Source organism: Staurois parvus, unplaced genomic scaffold, assembly GCF_062004578.1.
Source record: "Staurois parvus isolate SC_StPar_1 unplaced genomic scaffold, SC_StPar_1.0 ptg000544l, whole genome shotgun sequence".
Classification (NCBI taxonomy): domain Eukaryota; kingdom Metazoa; phylum Chordata; class Amphibia; order Anura; family Ranidae; genus Staurois; species Staurois parvus.
In genome coordinates this window covers 10578866-10602733 of record NW_028318340.1, presented here as the reverse complement: position 1 = coordinate 10602733, position 23868 = coordinate 10578866, and the positions used below count along the sequence as shown (strand labels likewise).

Here is a 23868-nt window from a genome sequence, read left to right as displayed (position 1 = left end):
ATATTATTTATTGAATAAGAATATAAAAATATTATTAAAATGGATGAAATAGACCATCTCTCACCTAATTACACGCTATAATCGCATGTAATCTCCAATTATATGTACAAAAAATACAGCTAATTAATTTTATACAATTACACGGAAATATATATATACCCCTGCACATAAGGACGCATACGTATATATACAATCCAAATCTCAGTCTAATCAAAAATTATTATATATAGGTTTTAAAATCAGTAAAATAATTTAAAAAATTAATATTTATTAATGAGAATTAATATTTTATCATTTTATATATAAAAAAAATTTTTTTTTTTTTTTTTTTTTTTTATTTTTATTTAAAATATTAATAATGTCCCAACCCTTCACCAGCTCATAAAAGACCTACTCCAAAAAAGCTCACACACATATATTCTATCCAAAAGCATGAGTTTACATAATCAATGTATAAAATTATTGTATATATATATATATCTATAGCACCATCTCAATAAACCTCAAAAATCAGAAATAAAGCAATTTAAATCAAACTCAATGTTCAAACCATTGGGGAAATAAGTGTGCATACTATAAATCCACTTTGACTCTAATTGGCTGAAAGTACGCACCTTATGGCTGCCTCGCCAATGTCTCTTATATTTCGTGATACCCCAAAATTTTAATTCACTAGGGTCTTTATTATGAAATTTGGCGAAATGCTTAGAGACGCTATGCTTCGGGAACCCCTTCTTTATATTTTGCACATGTTCCCGGAGCCTGACCCAAAGAGGTCGTTTGGTTCTCCCTATATATTGCATTCCGCAACTACATTGCAGCGCGTACACAACTCCCTCTGTCCTACAAGTAATAAATTCTTCAATCTTAAATTCTTTCTTACTTGCAGATGAAGTAAAATTCATCAATTTCTTATTCCTTCCTTTTGTGGATTTGCACGCATAACATGTCCTGCATGGAAAGAACCCATTTATATCCAAAAAAGTGACATTCTTTTTAGTGGGTGGATCAAGAACATTTTTAACAATTTTATCTCTTAGTGTTGGGGCTTTTCTATATCTAAACGTGGGGAATTCTGATATTATCTCTTTCAGGGCCGGATCAGCTTTCAATAGTGGCCAATATCTTCTAAAAATAGTTTCCACTTTTTTATAATGGACATTGAAATCTAGGCACATCACAAGTTGGTCTTTCTGTTCCTCATTTTTCTCTCGATCTACCAACAGTAAATCTCTTTTTGTATTCCCAACTTCCTGGATCGTTTTGCTAATTAAATTTTGCTGATAACCTTTGGCTTTAAACCTCTGGCCTATATTTTTTGCTTGACTTAAAAAATCCTCCTGCATCGTGCAATTCCTTCTGAGTCTGATCATTTGACCTTTTGGTATGTTCAATAACCAAGGAGGGAAGTGGCAGCTGTCTTGAGGAATATACCCATTCCTGTCGACACTCTTAAAAAATGTCTTCGTGATAATTTTATCTTGTATGATATTAATATCTAAATCTAGGAAACTAATCCGCTCACGACTATGTTCCCAAGTAAGAACAATGTTTTTACTATTTCTATTCAGATTGTCACAGAAACATAATAAATCCTCTTCTCTTCCTTTCCATAATACTATAATATCATCTATATATCTTTTAAACAATATTAATTCTTTCGGGGGACTCAAATATACTGCCATCTCTTCCCAGTGTGCCATGAACATGTTTGCCACACTGGGAGCAAAACGAGCTCCCATGGCTACACCCTTGATTTGATTATAAAACACATTCATATGCCAAAAATAATTATGTTTTAAGCAAAACTCTAAACAATCCAAAATATATTTTCTCTGCCCTCTTTTCAGATTTCCATATTCTCTTAAGCCCCATTCAGTAGCTTCCACACCTTCTGTGTGGCCAATAATTGTATATAACGATGAGACGTCAGCTGTTGCCAAGATCACATCATTACCATCTACTTTATCTAACATTTGTATTAGGTGCTTGGTGTCTCTCAGATACGACTTAGTTTCTCTCACCAATGGTTGGAGAAACATAGATTTCAATGTCCATTATAAAAAAGTGGAAACTATTTTTAGAAGATATTGGCCACTATTGAAAGCTGATCCGGCCCTGAAAGAGATAATATCAGAATTCCCCACGTTTAGATATAGAAAAGCCCCAACACTAAGAGATAAAATTGTTAAAAATGTTCTTGATCCACCCACTAAAAAGAATGTCACTTTTTTGGATATAAATGGGTTCTTTCCATGCAGGACATGTTATGCGTGCAAATCCACAAAAGGAAGGAATAAGAAATTGATGAATTTTACTTCATCTGCAAGTAAGAAAGAATTTAAGATTGAAGAATTTATTACTTGTAGGACAGAGGGAGTTGTGTACGCGCTGCAATGTAGTTGCGGAATGCAATATATAGGGAGAACCAAACGACCTCTTTGGGTCAGGCTCCAGGAACATGTGCAAAATATAAAGAAGGGGTTCCCGAAGCATAGCGTCTCTAAGCATTTCGCCAAATTTCATAATAAAGACCCTAGTGAATTAAAATTTTGGGGTATCACGAAATATAAGAGACATTGGCGAGGCAGCCATAAGGTGCGTACTTTGAGCCAATTAGAGTCAAAGTGGATTTATAGTATGCACACTTATTTCCCCAATGGTTTGAACATTGAGTTTGATTTAAATTGCTTTATTTCTGATTTTTGAGGTTTATTGAGATGGTGCTATAGATATATATATATATACAATAATTTTATACATTGATTATGTAAACTCATGCTTTTGGATAGAATATATGTGTGTGAGCTTTTTTGGAGTAGGTCTTTTATGAGCTGGTGAAGGGTTGGGACATTATTAATATTTTAAATAAAAATAAAAAAAAAATAAAAATAAAATTTTTTTTTTATATATAAAATGATAAAATATTAATTCTCATTAATAAATATAAATTTTTTAAATTATTTTACTGATTTTAAAACCTATATATAATAATTTTTGATTAGACTGAGATTTGGATTGTATATATACGTATGCGTCCTTATGTGCAGGGGTATATATATATTTCCGTGTAATTGTATAAAATTAATTAGCTGTATTTTTTGTACATATAATTGGAGATTACATGCGATTATAGCGTGTAATTAGGTGAGAGATGGTCTATTTCATCCATTTTAATAATATTTTTATATTCTTATTCAATAAATAATATATTCTTTTGTTTTTTTTTTAACATTAAATAAAAATGGGATTTTGTATAAGGTTATTTTGGGTTTTTTTTTTTAAATATTAGGTATATTAATTGCAGTTGGTGCATCATTACACAGTCCTCGGACTTTTTCTGTGTAGATGCGCCTACTGCAGCCATTAGCATATATACTTTTTGCATAGTAGTCCCCAGTGGTCTTCAATGTAATGGCCGCAGGAAGTATTGATGAGATTAGGCTGAAGAAAACACCTCCCATGTGGGTGGTTCCCTCTATCTAGCTGGGTATATAAAGAGTGACCGTCACTGTGATTGACAGCCCTGATGAAGTCACATGACATTGTGACGTAACGCGTCGGCGTAGCGCGGTGACGTATTTCCGGCGTGGCGGCCATCTTGGTACACCTGTGCATTCAGCTGTACACCCAACAGATATATCCTCATCTGAAAGCATGAGGCTTTAGTGTGGACTGGCTGCTACGTAAGTTCTTATTTAAAATATGCTACATGTTCCTATGGTATAATAAATATACTACACTATGGGAGGATTCCTTTGTCTCATTCTGAGAGATTGATATTACAACTTTTCCTGGAGAAGAGCCATAGTGGGAATATTACATCTTGAAAGCTGTCTTGGAGTGCTTTGGTGCCTGGAGGATCTGTGAGAGGGATCCACTACTGCTCTTTGATCCGCAAGGGTCGAAGGGATGAGGTGAGAGGCTAATCCAGAAGGTGGTTGGATTCGTAGATCTATATACACCCAGAAACCTGCACGATTTTTTTCACTTGTGGTCACTAACAGTATAATTTGGAAGCACCGTTTACTGTTTTGTTCACCTACAATATTTTATATTTTTTGGACTTTGAGATATTAGTTTGCGTGTACCATTATTATGGTTATTTTTTCACTTCACAATAGGCACGTGTGATTTAATTATATGTATGGGTATATTTTATGTTCATGCACATACATATAGATATAGTTTTTTGTGTTTCTACATCTTTTGAGTGATTTATTTGATTTTTGTTATTATCAGCAAGCACGTATATATTTGCATTGTCAATATTGTTAATATTGTCACACTTTTTGATTTGATATTTTGGGATCCCACATTCACAATTTGTTTGATTTGAATGTAGCGCAGCATTCCTTATGTTTTATATTCACTTGATCACTGGTATATGATTTAATGCTAGCAGCTCCTTTTGGGATTTATACACTTATTCATTTGATTTATTATTTTTAAATACACATTTGGAGCGCAGGAGGGTCACACCACTATAACCCTACCTTGATCTATCCAAAATGAAAAAAAAAAGTTTTGCCTATCATTCTAGTTTAACATTGGCTGAAAGGGATTCTAAAGGTTCTTTTTTTTTTTTGTAAAATAATAAACATGTCTATACTTACCTGCTGTGTACAGTAGTTTTTCACAGAGCAGCCTAGATCCTCCTCTTCTTGGGTCTTCCACAGGCTCTCCTGTCTGACGGGTGCCCCCATAGCAAGCAGCTTGCTATGGAGGCACTTGCTGCTCCATGTGTCCATTCACACACAGAGCCATGTCTAGGACCCGCCCCCTCTCTCCCCTCATTGGTTGACTGGCTGTGATTGACAGTAGTGAGAGCCAATGGCTCCTGCTTGCTGTCTCAGCCAATGAGGAAGCAGAGGCCTGGGACAGCCAAGGCTGTCATTCACATTGAGGGATCGCGATGGGGTTCTGGTAAGTATTGAAGGGACGGGGGAGCTGCTGCACACAGAAGGATTTTTTACCTTCATGCATAGAATGCATGAAGGAAAAAAACCTTCAGCCTTTACAACCACTTTACTTTTTTTTTAACTTTCAAGTAAGCTTATAATCTTACCTCCTAGATTAAATGAATATCTCCTAAATATGCACCATTTAGGAGATATTCTAGTGAGCAGCAGCCGGTGATGTCATCGGCACATGCGCTCTGAAGGAACCGCATACCCGTGCCATTCATTCAGAGCTCTGTGCTGCGGACGTGACTCCCGCCTGCATGCACAGGAGTGACGTCATTGTGGCTCGCTGTTCAAGCGGACGCAGCCCGCGAACCTGGAATGAAGACGGGATGAAGATGGAAGCCCTGTCAGTGGTGACAGCACGCCGCTGGAAGGCTTCATTTCAAGGTACGTTTTTCATAATGTGTTAGTATGCGATGCACACTAGAGCGCTGTGCCTTGCAAGGTTTGTGTTTTCTCACCTTTACTACCACTTTAAACTATGTGTATTAGTGCTGTTTGGACCAAGGGGGGAACACCCCAAAAGCTTGGTTTGGATGTCAGTGCATATAAAAACGTATGAACATTCTCAGTTGTTTTTGTTGCAAGTGCACTAATATGGCTGTAACCACCCCTCTAACTTGTTGGAAAGTTGCTGTGTGAAGGGGTTGACAATCCCGTTTCTCTTTGATGAAAGGTGTTACACACTTTTATCACTCCATCCATAATTTTCTAGAAACATCTGCCCATTGGTGGCCTGCCTTTGGCAAGCTGTAAACAAGCATGTGCCTTTTACAGAACTAAACAAAGAAAAGAGTGCCAGACTAAACTCATAAAGGAGTCCAAAACAGCTTTAATGGTTCACAAGACAGCCAGCACATTTTGGGACAAAACGTGCTCCCCTATCATCAGGGCTTAGTAATATTTACAAATTTTTGGATGGACTCAGAAAAGCAGATTCGTGACAAATCTTATAGTAGCGCTAAGGTTTTTAACTTAATGTATTTTATGCATTAAGGTAAAAAAATGTCTGTGCTGCAGGTTCCCCCAAGCCCCTTGCTTATGCTTACGTGAGTCTGATTTGATCCAGCATTGTGTACGAGAGCAGTGGCTCTCGCCGCTGTCTCCCTCCTCATTGGGTAGATTGATAGTACTTGGAACCATTGGCTCCTACTGCTGTCAGTCAAATCATGTGGCAGAGGCGGGGCTGAGCTGCCCAAGTCTATGGTAATAGATGCAGACTGGAAGGCTCAGGAACGGGCCCGCACAGGTGAACCCATGTAAAGCGGCTTTCCATGGGGGCACCCGCCAAAGAAGAGAAGCCTGGAGTGCCATTGTGGGACCCCAGAAGAGAAGGGTCAGGGCTGCTTTGTGCAAAACCATTGCACAAAGCAGGTAAGTGTAACATGTTTGTTATTTTAATTAAAAAAAAGGAAGTTTAATGTTACTTTAGGGCTGTTTTCACACTGCTGTAGTGTGTTTTTGCCACGCTGCAGGTGCAGCGCAGCTTGCTTTTTGAAAGCGCACCAAAGATGAAGCATGCAGAAGTTTTGGTGTGCTTTTAGATAGTGCAGCAAGCAAGCGGGACACAATACAGCTGTATGGGAAAGTGCAGCTAATCTGCTCGGGTAAGTTGCACTGCACCTGTGGTGCTGGAAAAATGCACCGAGGCAATGTGAAAGGGCTCTAAACTTATTGCTTCAGATGGGGCAGAATTATGCTAGTGAGACAGCTAACCATCCCCTTGAACCTTCTAGAGTATGGCAGGCAAAGGGGAGGAGGACATCTTTACGCCCTCTGTAGCTTCATGCCCAGACAAGCCACTAGTTCTAGATTGATTTGCTTGATGGACTGGCGCAACTCAGTACTGCCTTCCTTCTTGACCCTGAGTATAAATAATGATTACCACCCTGCTCTTCTCTACATGGGGTAAAGATTTGGTAAATACAGAGAGTGATAAGTTCTATTGATGATCAGCCTTCAGCGAGAGTAGCCATAAATGCTTGGTAATGGCCAATCTGGTTGGTAATGACCAGAATTGTAGAAGCCCTGGGCATTCTTATAATGGGTCAAGGCCTGGCTCTACCCCTTTTGCCTTTTGACGCTCTCTCTTGGCCCGTATGTAGTGCTATTCCCATAGGATCCACATGCATACTGTCCAGGCCCTCCCCAGTTACTTTATCCTACAGCCCTGCTCATAGGCTCATTCACACGTTTCTCCAATAACCAGTCTAGGGGTGTTGTTTTTCTTGTTTTTCTTTTTAGAGAACTTGTGTAGGGATGAGGGAAATGAGTGAGATACTCACAAAATAGGAACTATCTACATTAAGGACTTTATCTAATTTTCAAGACACGCTATGTTAGAGTCCTTGCTTGAATAAAACAGTGAACTTCAGCTTTAAGGCAGTAGTAAAAAGTAGTAGTAGCAAAAATTTGTGTCCCTTTAAAAGTAGGCCAGGTGAACAAAGCTCTTCAGAACACTAGCCGCTGTTCTCTTTGCTGACCCACAGCTGACTTCCTAGTACCAGAGGGGGTTAAACAGCACACAAGATCCTGTAGGGATGTCTGTACTCACAAGGCCTAAGAGCACCTGGACAGCCCCTCAGTCAGTGTAGAAGAAGCCAGGCCTTAGCATTCAGGCCCTCAGGTCGCCCACATGGCAGTAGATGCCTGAGAGGGCAATGTGACCTTTCCTAGGCTTTTTTCAGTCCTGGACAGGAAAGAACCCAGAGCCCCGGGTGCTCACTGAATATATACAGTTATCCCGCATGCCTTAGAGCAAGTTTTTCTGCAAAAAGCTGGGCCTGTAGCAATATTCATGCTTCCATCTACATAACTCCACACCTATTGAAACTTCTACAGTTTCCTGGATACAGAGGAAGTTAGGCAAACTAGCAGCACCTGAGCAAACACAGAGCAGACCTCTATAAATGATCACAGATCACCAAGTACAGTGAGCTAACTATGCTTTTACCTAACAAATATTTACAGCTACTCTGACTACAGAGTGACAACTAAATATACCTATCAAAAACACAACTGATTCTCTATCTAATCCTACCACCTATCCAGGAGGGTGCTACATGTAAATATGATGGACAGCCTCACTAGCCAACAATGAGACTTAGGAGGCCTGAGGGATCAGGGTTCGGTGAAACAACGACATTTAATAAATATATGTAGTAGGACATTCTCTTTGATGAAAATTGTAAACCTGTGCAGAGTATTTGATTAGTTGACTCATATTATGCCTGCAGTATTGTCTGCATTTATGCATCCATCCAAATAGCAGAACAAAACAGGTATGTCAAATATGTCAGCTGTAACCACAGAACATACTTGATAAAAAAATACACATTTCAAGGACTGTGTTTATTTAGTTTAGTGTCAGTTTGGGCAGTTGGGTTCTGTATCTGTCAAATTCACTCCTCACGATAATATAAATGGTCTGTTTCCAAGCAACCACATCAAATAAACAAAAACTGCGGGAGGCAGTGTATTCTGGGATATAATCCGTGGAACAAGTAATGGGTTTCTGGAAAATGTCCTCTGCTTCTTTTATATCTGGAGTACTGAAGTACATCAGGTAATTCCTGGAACAGACATTTTACAGCTCAATGTGGAACGGTCTACCCACTTCAGGATTAATCGTTGTTAAAGCACTTGTGGATGAGAATGATTTTCACATTTCAGATATGTACCTATTGATTTAATAATCATAACTGTCATTACACACGATCCTCAAGTGCTACTAATATTATTTTTGATGGGGCAAACAGGCTTTCTTTTGTTGGTATCATTTTTCAAGAATTATTATATTTTTTATATCCATTTTAAGGGTAAAAGTGTTAACAAAATAAGAAAACCAAATGAAATAATATCTGCTTATATATTCAAACACAACAAAAAATAACCAGAAATAACAGCGTTTACCTGCCAGCTTCTGATGTTCATCTAGAGAACTTTGTATGAAAAAAGTCAAAACACATCCCCTATTCATTTAGTGTCAGAACTCTTCAATGGACAAGGAGCATGAGCCTTCTTGATTGCAGAGTTATAGGTCTGATTCAGCAGGGGCTTATTGGACCCCTGCAGAAAGACCACTGCTATTGCACAACAAGCAAGGGTTCCTCCCTTAACTAAACCAGAAAAAGATGAGGGTGGTCACAATACTATTACATACAGTGGTCTACTCACTTCTTAGGTGTTCCCGTAGTAACCATAACTAGCATATAAAGAAAAAATAATGTCCACCAAAAGGGTAAAGCCCCACGGATGGGTAGGAAGAGATTAATATGACAGAATCCGAGACCTACTGTTATATTTATCACAATTTTATCAAAGTACCAAAAAGTGAAAATATAATATATAAAAATGTTACTCACAAAGTACATGGACGCAATACTTGGTTTTTACCATCAAACAAACACACATATACAATGTCGTCTATTGAAGTACTAGACATCCAGCAAGATAATATATGTGTCGCATAATGTATCAATCAATTAAACTCTAGCTGGCCATGCCACACATATATGCCCCCTGGGGCTTATAAGTGCTAGTAATATATTACCAGCTAGTCAATGCCCTAAGTATATCTAAAGACCAATACAGGTCCTGTATCTTGCTAAACTGAAACCTGTAGTTCAACCTTTTTAGCTCAGATAATTAGTAATCTGTGATATTCTCTTCTGGGAGAGATGTTCTTTTCACAGAGGATGGGCAATGCACGGCAGCAAATAATATGCAGGTTGTTGTTGAATGAATTTTACAATATTATTAAAGTTACATGCAAAGTAGTGAGGCAATATGGTATCTTTCCACCCAGCAGCTGTATACTTGATCAATATTGGGGGCCATATATAGCCAGATAGGGTCCAAACTAGTCTTCCTTAGGTAGCAGCATTATAGCAAAGCGTCAGAAGAGGCAGCAAAGCAAATGGTTTGATAATATTTGCAGGCCAGGTAATAGCACAGAAGAGCATTCAGAAAGATGCAAGCAGTAAAGCAAGTCACAGGTGGTCAGATAGTCACAAGTGTTCAATGGAAAAACCATCTGCTGTCATTGATCGCCTCCACTCTACCCTACTAAACATAAAGTCCTTGTGGGGTGCAGGCTGTCATGACATGTTGTGTATCCTTCACACTTGTCAGTGATTGGATTATGTCTTACTACCTTCCTGGAGGATCAGTCCATCTCCATGTCTTGTCCAATCCATCTGCAATGCTTGCAAAAAGCACCTTGTATCTTTCTCTTCTGATGTATCAGGACTTCCATCAGCTAGTGGTCCTCCATAATACTGGAATACAGCTACAGCGGTACTGTTATCTGTCAGGGCAGGAGCTGAGGAACGGACAGGCAGGCCTAAACAATGTAACGCACTGGCTGGCGACAACCACCACCCACAGACCGAAGTCCCCCAGGGCGCGGAGTCTAAGTCCCAGGCTGCCCTTCACCAGGGCCCCTGATGGTGGGGATAAACTTGACACAGCCAGGAACCAGGTCGCGGCCCCCGAGACACCTCAGTTGCGGTAATGGCCGCCGCCAATGGCGTGTAGCTGGTGGAAAAGACAATAGAGTAGTCGGGCAGGCCGGGTCGACAACAACGGGACAAAACGGTACAGGACAGCAGACGAGAATCACAGGTCACGGGTTGAGATCAGCAATGGAGGGTCAGATCAAAGGAGAACACAAAGAATGGTCAGGTCACAAGCCGAGTCAGATTCCAGGAGAGTCACGAGAGTCAGAACAGAGTTATAGCAACACAAAGACACAAGACACAAGTGCAAAGGGCATGTGCGGACTACAGGCTTATATGTAATCAGCCACACCCCTCTGGGGGATGGACCTCAGAGACCAGAAGGCATAAAAGATTCCCACCATGCTCTGCAGAAATCCAACATGGATGTCAGCACATGGAGAAACATAACCTCTGGGAAAAGGTAGGACCTTGACATTATCTCCATGTGTCAGTTCCACATACTCCCACATGTCAAGCTGCCATGCCAGTCAGGCATCTGGGGCGTGAACAAACGGACATCACATGACTTGCTGATGACATCAACGCGTTTCTCTTACATACAAGCGTAGCTTTCATCCGGAAATACTTGTCTGTTCTGGTTGTGGCTGTTTTCTAAGGAAAACGAACTGTGAGACATTGAACACATGAAACGTATTTAGCTGATTATACTGAAAGCTTAAAGCTGATCTTCACCCCCCCCCCCTATTTTTTATATCTCCTGCTTAATGGGGGTTGTCTTCTGCTGAGATCCTTTTCTGTTTTGCCACCGTTCTATCCTGTGCTGCCATGTCTTTCTGTGATGTCTCGGGAGAAACTATCTGAACCAGGTTCAGTCAGCAGGCCTACCGATGACATCCCACTAGGCCTGCCCCCCTCCTCCTTTACTGAATGGAATGACGTGCACCTGAGGGCAGCCTGAACATTTATTTTCCTAAAAAAAAAAAGGGTAAAAAATATATTAATAAATATATAAATAAAACCCCAGTGCTATTTCAGGAGGTGAAGGGAAGAGGGGTGGATAGGAGTGAAGACTTTGTGGAGGGTGAAGATCCGCTTTGATTGGAATTTTGTGTTCTGTTCTATCCAGAGTTTATTATAAGAGACATGTCACAGAGTTGAGAACTCCAGGTTTGCGCTTCAACAGTATTTCCTCATTAGTACACCAGAAGAAATTGTGATGGATTTGTTTTTGTGCCAGTAAAAAGTGCACTCCCCCATCCCTCAATCCTGGTGCCACGACACAATTCCACAGAGCACCCCCCTACATATACCTTATAGGTATATCAGTGCATTGGTTGGACTTGTTTTCCATACAGTACATGTAAAGTATTAGAATCGGGAGGGGCAAGCGATTGTTTTCCATAGTGGGTCACTAGGTTGAAGCCTAATAGAATGGCTTGCCAGTATTACTTTCTTTACTTTTGTTGACACACAAAACACCTTCATACATTGTAACTGACATCACTGGCTCAGGTAATAGTGATTAAGCAGGTGCAGCTTTTCATCTACAGCCTTGACTATGGCCTTGTATATGAAAAAGACCTGTGTGCTAAATGCATACAAATATTATAAAAAAACAGCATAAGTGAATACATAAGTGAAATATATCCAGATTAAACACTGCTGCCACCTTAAAATGAAATAAATCATATAAACAATAAATGAACCCTAGGTGATTCAGTGGCGGTGTGAGCAAAAATAAATAAAAGTGACAAATTATAAAATTATTAAGCAACTGATAAAATTAAAGTCCATAAATTCATTCCAACGTGATAATCTTCTATTTACTTCCCAAAACCGAAATCACCATGTGTTTCAAGAAAAAACGTTCCCCCTCCTGAGTGTGCACTCACCAAATTTCCATGCGTCCCACTCTCATGGTTGGCATATATCGCTTTGAAAAACTCCAAATGGGAAGGGAATGTGACAATATCAGCATATCCACAATCCTCCTTGCTCCTCTCCCCCAGGTGCAATGGTAATGAAAGAGTAAAAGGTAAAAACTCCAATGGTGCAGTACAAATGACACTTTTTATTAAATGAATGCAGACAGCCACTCACAAGATAACTGATATAAACATGCCTGTAGAGAATATATGTGGTAGTGTGATGGATTGCAAGCAGTGCTCTCACCACCACCGGATCCCAAACAATGGAGCTCTCGCATCACTTCCAGTTCCGGTCCCAGATGTCACTTCCGGTCGCCACACAACCTCACCCTCAGCCAGAAGTGACGCGAGAGCGCCATTGTTTGGGATCCGGCATTGGTGAGAGCACTGCTCTCACCTTTTAAAGTCCAAAGCTAGCAGGAGAAAAACTTAATCCCATAAAGAGGCTCAGTAAATATGGATACCCTTGTCCCAGTTTATAAAAAAAAAAATCTTATTTCAGCAATTTTTTCACATTTGGCCGCAGAACTCTGCCTCTAACAGCAATGATACCAGACAAAGCAGCTTGCTTATTTGCAAGTCATTGGACCTCCGAGCTGCTTTGAAGCATTAAACATAGACCAGCTGGAAGAAATTGCCCTTCCTGATGATGCCAAAGGACCCCTCACTTTTAGGCTTCGTTCCAACTCATGCAGTTTGCTTTTTGTCTGTTTTGCAGTGCTCTTCGCAATTAGTTTTGCGTTTTTCTACATGCATTTTAGACACGTTTTTGATGCATTGTTATGCATTTTGTTCAGCCTTTTTTTTTTTTTTTGCTTTTAAAGTGGAATTTTTTTTTCTTGGGCAAAATGCAAAACGCGGCAAAAACGCACTACCATGCATTTCAGCAGATTCTCCATTGAACTCTATTGTAAAAAAGTCCCTGACCCTTACCAAAAATGCAGCAGCTCAAAAAAGCATAGATGTGAACATGTTCCATAGGAAAACATGTTAAATGGACTGTAGTGTGTTTCTGCAAAAAGCACTATAAAACACATTGCTGTGACTTAGACTCGAATAGGTCCTCACACTACATAATTGTTTGTATATATGAAAGACATTTTACAATCAGATTGTCACAGGTGTGGCTAGTTTTAAAGAAATTATCACAGAGAAAATTATTTCTTGTTTATATAGGAGGGAATCTATGGGATCCATATGAAACATCAATGAATCGGGACTACCCAACGAAAGTCTGCTCTCCAACTATTGCTGTACGGTAAGTCACAATGAGGCATCATGCACACGGGACATTTTTCAAAACATTCCTCCTCTTCTGGACGCACTGGCCATGGTTTTTTTTTTCCTGCTGATAAACGCTACTGCTACTAAAAGTCTATGTGTGCATGGACACATAAGATAACATGGAGGGCTGTTTGGAAGCAGTAAAAAAAAGCACCTGATGCCTCTAAAAGTGGCTGCAAAAATGCCCTGTGTGCATGAGGCCTTACTTCTCCTTAGGTCAGTGGTCACCAAACTATGGCCTGGGGGCTAGATCTGGTTCTTTGCTTGTCCTTATCTGGCTCTTGGGGCACCATTCCATCCACTGACTCCAACAGGGCATTATTCTTCCCACTGATACAAACGATGGGGCACTATTCCTTCCACGCACAACAATGTTGGGGCACTAAGCCTTCCACTGATACCAGCAATGGGGCACTATTCGTCCCACTGATTGATCCCACTATTGATCCCACTGTACAGTTTTTGTAGCTGCTGACACAAAAATGGCTGAAACTCTGCTTTAAGTTGCCCTGGGCCACAGAAGAATGATACATAGAACCAGTGCCATATTACCAAATGGGTAGAGTAGTCACTGACCTATGGGCCCCACGTCATTTAAGGGCCCTGCAGCAATGGATCCAAATAATATTGATTTGATCTTATAGGGAAATTACAATGATACTTTCTTAAATATAATACGATATAAAAAAATGAATCAACTTTGAAGAAATGTAAACTTTACATTAAAGACTCTATAAAGAAAATGGTGTATTAATATATTGTACCCAGTAACAACTTAAAGTACATAAACCATTAACATCAGGTTCACATTATAGTTTCTCTTAAAAGCTCATCTTCTTTCAGCTATGAGTTTGCAAACCTTTTGGTGCAACCTACATACGTGTAATGTACAGTAGTGATGGTCTTCTCTATCTAGTGTCCAACATGCACACTACTTAGTTTAACCGCCTCCCGCCCGCCATATAGTAAAATGACGGATGCAAGGCGGTTCTCTCGTTCTGGGAGGACGTCATATGACATCCTCCCATTCTAAGTGCGCATGCGCGGCTCCAGGAGCGCGCAGTGCGGCGATCGGTGGTGCACTGTGTCCGTCGGACACAGCGGATCACTGATCAACGGAAAGAGCCGAATATGTCGGCTCGGTCATGTGATCAGCTGTATCCAATCACAGCTGATCACATGTAAACAGGGAAATTCCGGTTATCTGCATTTTTCTCCCCACGAGCTGTCATGTTGACAGCTCGTGAGGAGAGTCGGTAATCGGCATTCCTCGGAGGGGACATGTACACAGATCATCAGAGCACTGATAATCAGTGTGCCCTGATGATCTGTGTAGCCCCAGCAGTGCCACCTGTCAGTGTCCATCAGTGCCAGCTGTCAGTGCCCATCCATGCCACCTGCCAATGCCCATCAGTGCCACATCAATGCCACATATCAGTGCCCATCTGAGCTGCCTTTCAGTGTCACCCATCAGTGCTAGTCAGTGCCACCCATCAGTGCTGCCAGTCAGTGCCGCCTATCAGTGTGCATCAGTGCCGCCTATCAGTGCCCGTCAGTGCTGCCTATCAGTGCCGCCTAACAGTGCCAGTCAGTGCCACCTATCAGTGCCATATATGAGTGCTGCCTTTCAGTGCCCATCAGTGATGCCTGTCAATGCCCATCAGTGCCACCTACCAGTGCCTCCTCATCAGTGCCACCTATCAGTGTCCATCAGTGCAGCCTATCAGTGCCCATCACTGCAGCCTCATTAATGCACATCAGTGAAGAAGAAAAATCACTTATTTGCAAAATTTTATAACAAAAACTAATAAAAACCTTTTTTTTTCAAAATTTTCAGTGGTTTTTGGTTTGTTTAAGAAAAAATAAAAAACCCAGAGGTGATTAAATACCAACAAAATACAGCTCTGTCACAAAAAAATTATAAAAATTTGATATGGGTACAGTGTTGCATGACTGCGCAATTGTCATTCAAAGTGCAACAGCGCTGAAAGCTGGAAATTAGCCTGGGCAGGAAGGGGGTATAAGTGCCCTGTAGGCTAGTGGTTAATGTTATCCCACTAGAGCGTGCACGACAAACCTGCAAGGGGGACCCCAAGGTTTAAGCTGCCTAGGGGCCTCCAGAGATTTTAATCTGGCACTGCACAGAACAATACCCTCGTTATTTCTGCCTTTAACCCTTTATAGGGTTTTCAACCAATGTGCATTTGACAATGGATGCTGAGTGAAATAGAAATGCTAAAGAGGCTGATCATTACTACCCAAGTAATTAGTGTAGTGCTGTAGGGCTATCTCTCAATGGGTTTACAAAGCTTTAGTTTAGTCTTTTAATAGACGTGTCATCAGAGCGGTCACCTTACATAGCTCTGTACCATATCTATTCACATGGTGTACCTGGCAGCTTTTGTTACCCATTTTGAAAGTTTAGTATATCGTGTTCATTATGTTATTGTTTCGTAGCCCTAAGACCTCTAAAAGCTACAGGAACCCATACTATTTGTGTGATCCCATTGGAATAAGCATGTACAGTGATGAATTTGGCTGGAAACCCTATTCCAAAACGGAACCTATCAGAGCTGCAACATCATCAGGAGCCAGAAATCACCGGCCTCACCCTGACAAGGTGGGTATTTATACGACTTTTTCTTTGTATTCTTATAATTCTTTATACTACATTTCAGTTGATTAGATGCCATGAACATGTTAGGTCCAAGAGCTCACTACTGAATTTTTCACATTAATGCAATACATTGTACAATTCCTAACAGTGTCTCATTTAAAGGGACAGTCTTTCATAGTCCCTCTTTTGGAACAAAATTCCCTTGTCTCTCTCTCTTGCCTTCTTAAAGTGAAAAATTATTTTTGTGCATACTTTTTTGGTTGCGGGATCCACACCACTAACTGGTAGATTAGTCAGCGTACATCTTCTACTAATAGTCCATTAACAGTTTTCTTTATTTCTTAAAGTGAAACCCTGCGCAAAATCATAAATTACATATAAAACCTAATTCACATGGACATGTTAATGGGTACGCACGTATGAAGGGCCATGTTTACCCATATGAGATGCTCAGGTGTTACGTGCAAACAGGCAGTCTCATTCATGTCAACTGTCACATTCACAGCCGCTGCTCCCAGTTTGATATCCATGTCTGTCTGTGCTCAGGGAGTGCCCACATACCAGTTTTATCCTACTGATGCTGCCAGTAGATCTTTTTTCCCATGCTTCCTTTAATGGCCAAGCTGTCCATCAACAGTTATGGAAATTTCCAGTCTCAGCTACTAAATGGTCAGACCAGGGCTCAGTCAAACCACAGGAGGCTTTACTTGCATCATATTGGATGAAAACACAGCTGCCTATATTCACACAAAAGGGTGACAACACTTTTGCAGCACTGGGAGGTGGTTGGATAGCATTGTCACCCTGTTAAACTGTTTTTACTAAATATATACTCTCTAACATCTACATTTAAAAGCAAGAAATGAGCTATTTGCACAGCTTTAATACTAAGTTTACATACATATCTGTTTTGTTAGGCTTTTGGGGTTCTATTCAATATGTGCAAAGAGAGATCACACAAATACTTATAAGTAAAACATTTATTACAAGTAATGACAGATACAGATAAAGATAATATAACAAGAATACCTAACTAAAGATGCTGTTTCTCTCACGGGTCCCTCCATTATATGGTGTGGCTGATGATCAGAATACACACGTGCTTAACACATGCTCTAGATCGAGACAAATATTTCCAGTCTAGCTGTGTGTTATATACTGGACTTGTGTGTAGGGAATGTCCAGCCCCCCACTGCAAGTAATATGACCTTTAAAGCGGAGTTCCACTCACCCTGTCAAAAAATAAAAGTCAGCAGCTACAAAAACTGTAGCTGCTGACTTTTAAGAAACAGCCACTTACCTGTCCCTCGGCCCTGCGGTGCGTCCCCCGCAGCCTGTTTTACCAGCCGTCCTGTATTCCAGTAGGCCGGCATCTTCAGTGTGGGCACCTGCCTGTGACAGCTTGCGGCTTCCCAGCCGGGTACCCACTGCGCATGCGCGAGTAGCACTGCACTTCATGAATGGTCCTGTAGTCTTCTGGGACCTGTCACGTGTCCCAAAAGACTACAGGGAGAGGGAGAGAGGGAGGACACCTTCTGCTTCCGGTCGCCTAGGCGATCGGACCGGAAGTGCGAGCGGGTACCTATCAAATTTGGGTACCCACTCCCCCCCCGCACCCCAAAGGTGCCAATCCTTAATGGGGAGCGAGGGAGCGGTCCTTAAACTGGAACTTCCCCTTTTGGGTGGAGTTCTGCTTTAAGGACTTGGTCAGTTTTCAGTAACATTCCTTTGGTGCGAGTCATCTATAGTGACCATTCTTGTCTCTTTATTAGATATTGTGAGCCAACAATAATAAGGAAATATAAAATATACAATTTCCCCCTCACTCCACCCCCTGGCTCACAAATATCATACAGTGATGCCTACCACTGTATATAAAGGCAACATGTCAACAGTGAAGAGAAAGCACCTAACTATTGTCTACTTTCCCTGTCTGATGTCACCTACACAGAAAATCTTGTTTGGCTATCTTAGGGCTGAAAAATCCCAAATTCAAAAAACATTAGAAAAAACTACACGTTGGACTAACAAAAGAACACCAAACTTTTCCTTTAAAGAATTCAAAAGCACAGGAGCAGACACAAGTATCAGACTTTATTTTATAAGCCGCTGCTCCCAGTGTGCTATCCATATCTGTCTGTGCTCAGGGAGTGCCCACATACCAGTTTTATCCTACTGATGCTGCCAGTAGATCTTTTTTCCCATGCTTCCTTTAATGGCCAAGCTGTCCATCAACAGTTCTGGAAAGTTCCAGTCTCAGCTACTAAATGGTCAGACCAGGGCTCAATCAAACCACAGGAGGCTTTACTTGCATCAGATTGGATAAAAACACAGCTGCCTATATTCACACAGAAGGGTGACAACACTTTTGCAGCACTGGGAGGTGGTTGGATAGCATTGTCACCCTGTTAAACTATTTTTACTAAATATATACTCTCTAACATCTACATTTAAAAGCAAGAAATTAGCTGTTTGCACAGCTTTAATACTAAGTTTACATACATATCTGTTTTGTTAGGCTTTTGGGGTTGTATTCAATATGTGCAAAGAGAGATCACACAAATACTTATAAGTAAAACATTTATTACAAGTAATGACAGATACAGATAAAGAAAATATAATAAGAATACCTAACTAAAGATGCTGTTTCTGCCACGGGTCCCTCCATTATATGGTGTGGCCGATGATCAGAATAGACACATACCTAACACATGCTCTAGGTCAAGACAAATATTTCCAGTCTAGCTGTGTGTTATATACTGGACTTGTGTGTAGGGAATGTCCAGCCTCCCCCCCCCCCCCCCACTGCAAGTAATATGACCTTTTAAGGACTTGGTCAGTTTTTAGTAACATTCCTAAAATACACCATTTCCCCGTCACTCCACCCCATGGCACACAAATATCATACCGTGATGCCTACCACTGTATATAAAGGCAACATGTCAACAGTGAAGAGAAAGCACTTAATTATTGTCTACTTTCCCTGTCAGTTTTCAATAGCATTCCTTTGGTTTGAGTCATCTAAAGTGACCATCCTTGTCTCCTTATTCGATATTGTGAGCCAACAATAATAAGGAAATATAAAATATACAATTTCACCATCAATATCCTTTATTATGTCTCATATATAGACCTATATGAGTAGATGCATGATTCAACTGCCAAGATGACCTTCAATGTATTGCCTTGGTTACTTTAAAATGCTAATATAAAATTAGAATACTAGGGAAATTAGAGTTGAACACTGATTGTGAGTTTAACTATGTCTCTTGGTGTACACCTTTATGGTCAGTATGGCTTGGGGGTGTGCAAAGGATGTGTCCTAAAGTTGGGAGGTATGCATTGCATTGACCTTTGTCCCAAAATCAGCATATGAATGGTAAAGGATGACAAAACACTCTGTCAGGTTTTTTAAAATTTATTTGTATTCATTTTAATAAAATACATGGTACAAACATTAAAACAAAAACAAAACCGCAGCGGCCTTGCAAGCAATAAAAACTTGACTGAGGTCCTAAATCTTCCCAAAACTGGAAAAAGGTTCATTGAAAATGAACCCCCAGGGATTATTGCACTGGTGACCATTTTTTTCTACTGCTAAAGTGCCATTTGGGAAAGGAGGGGATCTCTCTTAATCCCATCCCTTCCCATCTTGGAATAACTAGGAACATCAGTTCAGATTACATAATTTTGTCCATCCAGATTGGATTTGGCTCTTTTTTACCATTTTATCTGTTGGATTTACTTTGCTGAACTAATGGAAAGAACATTGGAGCAGTGATTCAACCCTTTCTAATGTGACGAATGGATGGGTTGAGCAATTGAAAACAACAATTAAATCACTCTTGGTGTATCTGTATTCTGTGGTTGAATTTATGCAGACTTTCAGGTGCTAGTCAGTCCAGTCACGGAGGCAGAAGATATTTTACATTGTGCCAGGGGAGTATTCTTTACCTGACAATAGGAGGAAAGGCTAACAAAATGAGGTCATAAACAAATGAATCATAATCAGTCTGTTGTAATATTCAAATCGTCCGACAAGCACTGAGTTTCATAGGCACTACAGCCATGACAATTCCAATCTTAGTCAATATATTGTGCTTTGAAAGTCTAATTTTGGATATAGTGGTGAGGGTTTAGAACCCCTGAGAGGTTTTTATTACTACTTGCGAATATCCCGGTCAGGAAGATTCACCCTCTCTATTTGTCCTAGGTAACTACTGTGATCCCTAGGCACACTGGCATCTCAAGAATTATTCAGCTCTGATTTAAAGTAAAAGTTTGCCTTTTATTTAAAATTCCCCAGCTCTCCCAATGCATACATTTGAGTTTCACCCTCCACAGGTCCATACTCGCCTCTTTTGACTGCTGCAGCCATTGCACACACTGGCTGGTAAAATTCTAGTGCTTCTCTGGCTAGGCCCGCATACTTACGTTCTGCAATCTTGAAGGGGCCATGCCTGTACTGCACGAGCAACATCTCACTTAAATCTGTTGGTCAAAAGGGGGCAGGTGTATCAGGCCAACACTAGAATTGTATGAGCAGGGCTGCAGACATCACCTGGCGACACCTGTCAGGGCATTATTTAACTTTAATCAAAGCTGCACACTTTGTTTTTATCTGCAGGGTCCCCTTACCTGTATAGGCAGTTTTTTTGGTTAAGATGAACTAACCCTGTAAGTACAGACCTGTCGAAGGGTACCCAGTTGTGTTTATTGAGGGGAATTTCTTATTAACCACTTCCCGTCCATATAACATACGTGTATTTCCTTGGATGGAAAAGGTGATATCTTAGTCATAGCTGCAGCAATAACCAAGATATAATTTTTAGAGCCAGCGATTCCCTTTAATGTAAAAGTAATCCTAGCAGGGGAACTCTGTTCCTTCGACTAATTAAAGGAAAAAACTGACCTCCCTAATTGGTATTTTGTAGGTACCTCCAACTACGACATGCCAGTAGGACCCAATTCTCCCAACCATCTATTCTCCAATAGAGCCTATTGCAATCCCTTCTAAAGACCACTGATCTTGAGAATCCCCTTTCCTAAATGTATGCCTATTTTATAATTCACCATGGTTTCTAAGATTCAGCTTCTCTTTTAAAGTTAGAAACATTGACACTCCTTTTTCTAAAGAGGAGTGGGAGGATGTGGGAGGATGTGGTAGCCCGGTATACCCCATTGACGATATCCTCTATGGATACATTTATACAATTGACATTTCTACATAGAATATATTGTATCCCTCAGAGGGTGCATAACATCACTCCCATTCACTCTCTGTTCTGCAACAAAAATCAAAATACCATGGGCATTTTTTATCATATAGTTTAGAGCTGTTCCCTACTTTCTGCTTATTGGCAGCAAGTCGCAGATAGGTTGGCTAAGGTGCTTAAGATGCCACTGACCCCGGACCCAGATTTCTTTTACTAGTTATGTATAATTCTCTATTTCCAAACATGCTAAACTATTGTTATTCTACATGTCCTGGTATGCCAGAAGGGAAATTCTCCTGAAATGGAACTTTTCCAACCCACCCTCTTACAATGATTGGTGCTTAGCTATTAGAACTGCACTTTCCATTTACCAAGTGACATATATACTGTATGTAGAGGCTGCCCAACCAAATATAACAGAGTCTGGTCCGTACGGTTGGAACATGTCTGATCCCCATATCACCCCCTTCCCATGTGCCTTGTACACTCATGTCCTGTGATGGTGTGAACTGGCACTAGGTTGTTTTTTATTTTCTTTTTATGTACTGTGATCTCTGTGAGGTTAGAATGAATTCTACACTCTATTATACTGCATTCATGTCCTGTACTTTAACTGTCCCCCCTCCGCCTTTACCGGGCTCTCCTGTCTCATCGGGGGGGCTCGGTAAGGATGTGACCTGCGGCATCCACTTCCTGGGACACAGTGAGAGGAACTAATGCTGTTCCTCCCACTGCGTGACATCAGAAATCAGAAGCAATGAAGATTCCATCACGTCCGGTTTCAGTCATATAAAAAAGCTGTTACCTGCTTGTGGAAGCACCTGATCAAACCGATCTCAGTTTGATCAGATACATTGGAAAGCAGAGAAGGAATATGGGGTCTGATAAATGCTAGATCTCTCCATAATGAGGACCTGTCATGGCCCATGCTGTTGTTCATCCCTTGTGATAGCAATAAAAGTGAAGAAATGAAAAGGACACTGTAATTTAAAAAAAATAAATAATAAAATAAAAACATTTTAAAGTGCCCCTGTCCCCCTGTGCTCACGCACAACTGTGAATGTGCATGTTGGTCCCAGCATACAAATGCAATCACACCACACATGTGAGGTATCACTATGAATGTCACAGCAAGGGCAATTATAGCAACAGACCTCTTGTGCAACTCTAAACTGGTACCCTGTAAAGGCCTTTAAAGCATCCCCTGTGGAGATTCTTAGGTACTGGAGTTTGGTGCCATTGAAAGGCTTACTCAGTTTTAAAGTGTGACATGTTTGTTATCTATTTGCTCAACACAACATCGTCTTTTATACTGTACCAAAAAAATGGGTATTATAATGTGTTTTTATGCATTCAAATTCATTAAAGTGTTTGATTTGTGTTTGAAAAATAGCTGCACAAATATCATGTGACTTAAAGATATGCGACACCCACCATTTTATTCCCTAGGGCCTCAGCTTTAAAAAAATAAAAATATACATATATAAGAATTGGCCCCAGTCTTGAAGTAGTTATGTAAAACTTAAACTATATATGAAAAAAAAAATCCCAGCCTACAAAATCTACTTCTTGGAAAGTTTCCAAACACATCACATGAAACAAGTCAACTTGATTAGTTTGTTTTTCTCTTAAAGTATCCCATCCTTCAATTATCAAAACATTTCTGTCATGTACTCTTCAAAGCAATGAACACTAAAGCCCTGCACACAAGATGAGAAAATCGAACAAATGATCATCTGGGTTTTTTTTGCAAGCTAGTCTCAAATAAAAAATGAAGAGATTACTAAAGTTACGAAAATTCTTGTATGACAGAATACAACTTTGGAAACAATGTAATGTATTATATTGTAATGTATTCTTTTGTTTCTGCGCATGTGTGATCTTGAATGATGAGGATTTGTATAGCCGACACTCGTCATCCCGAATAATAAACTTTATTGAGCAAGTAAAATGTGCATAAAAGTGGCTTAAACGTTGCGGCAACATGGCTGGATGTAGGGGGTGCTGGGGTGGGCTATGCGCCCCCAGATTTTAGTTGCGCCCCCCCCCCCCAAGGCCATCAGCTCCCCCACTCCTGCCTCCAGGGATGCTGATAAGGGGACACATTCAGACAGGGTCTCATAAGGTCTGCGGAACGGAGGCTGTACATAAGACTGCCAATATACCCTTTTAATAAGAGATCGCCTGTATTATAATATTTGTCCTCCTAGCCCACCCGCATAGTAAGATCTTGAGTGACATCAGGAGGGAGGGACTTAGGAGGAAAATTCAGCTACCCATTGGCTGAGGAGGCAGCAGGAAGCAGATGGCACCGCCTCCCATCGCCTCTTCAGCCAATGGGTACACAGGGTGTGCTGTCCATCATCTCAATCAAGTCTGCATTCCGCGGGCTTG

The 23868-nt window shown here is 40.6% G+C and overlaps 1 protein-coding gene across 1 annotated transcript in view; it reads left to right on the top strand.

Moving 5' to 3' along the window:
- TEX26 (testis expressed 26) overlaps positions 1-23868 on the top strand; it is a 56390-nt gene that overhangs the window by 7665 nt on the left and 24857 nt on the right. Inside the window, exons 3-4 of the mRNA XM_089690894.1 lie at positions 13534-13615; positions 16099-16261. Of these exons, the coding sequence (XP_089547020.1) occupies positions 13534-13615; positions 16099-16261 (245 nt within the window). The remainder of the gene's footprint in view (positions 1-13533; positions 13616-16098; positions 16262-23868) is intronic.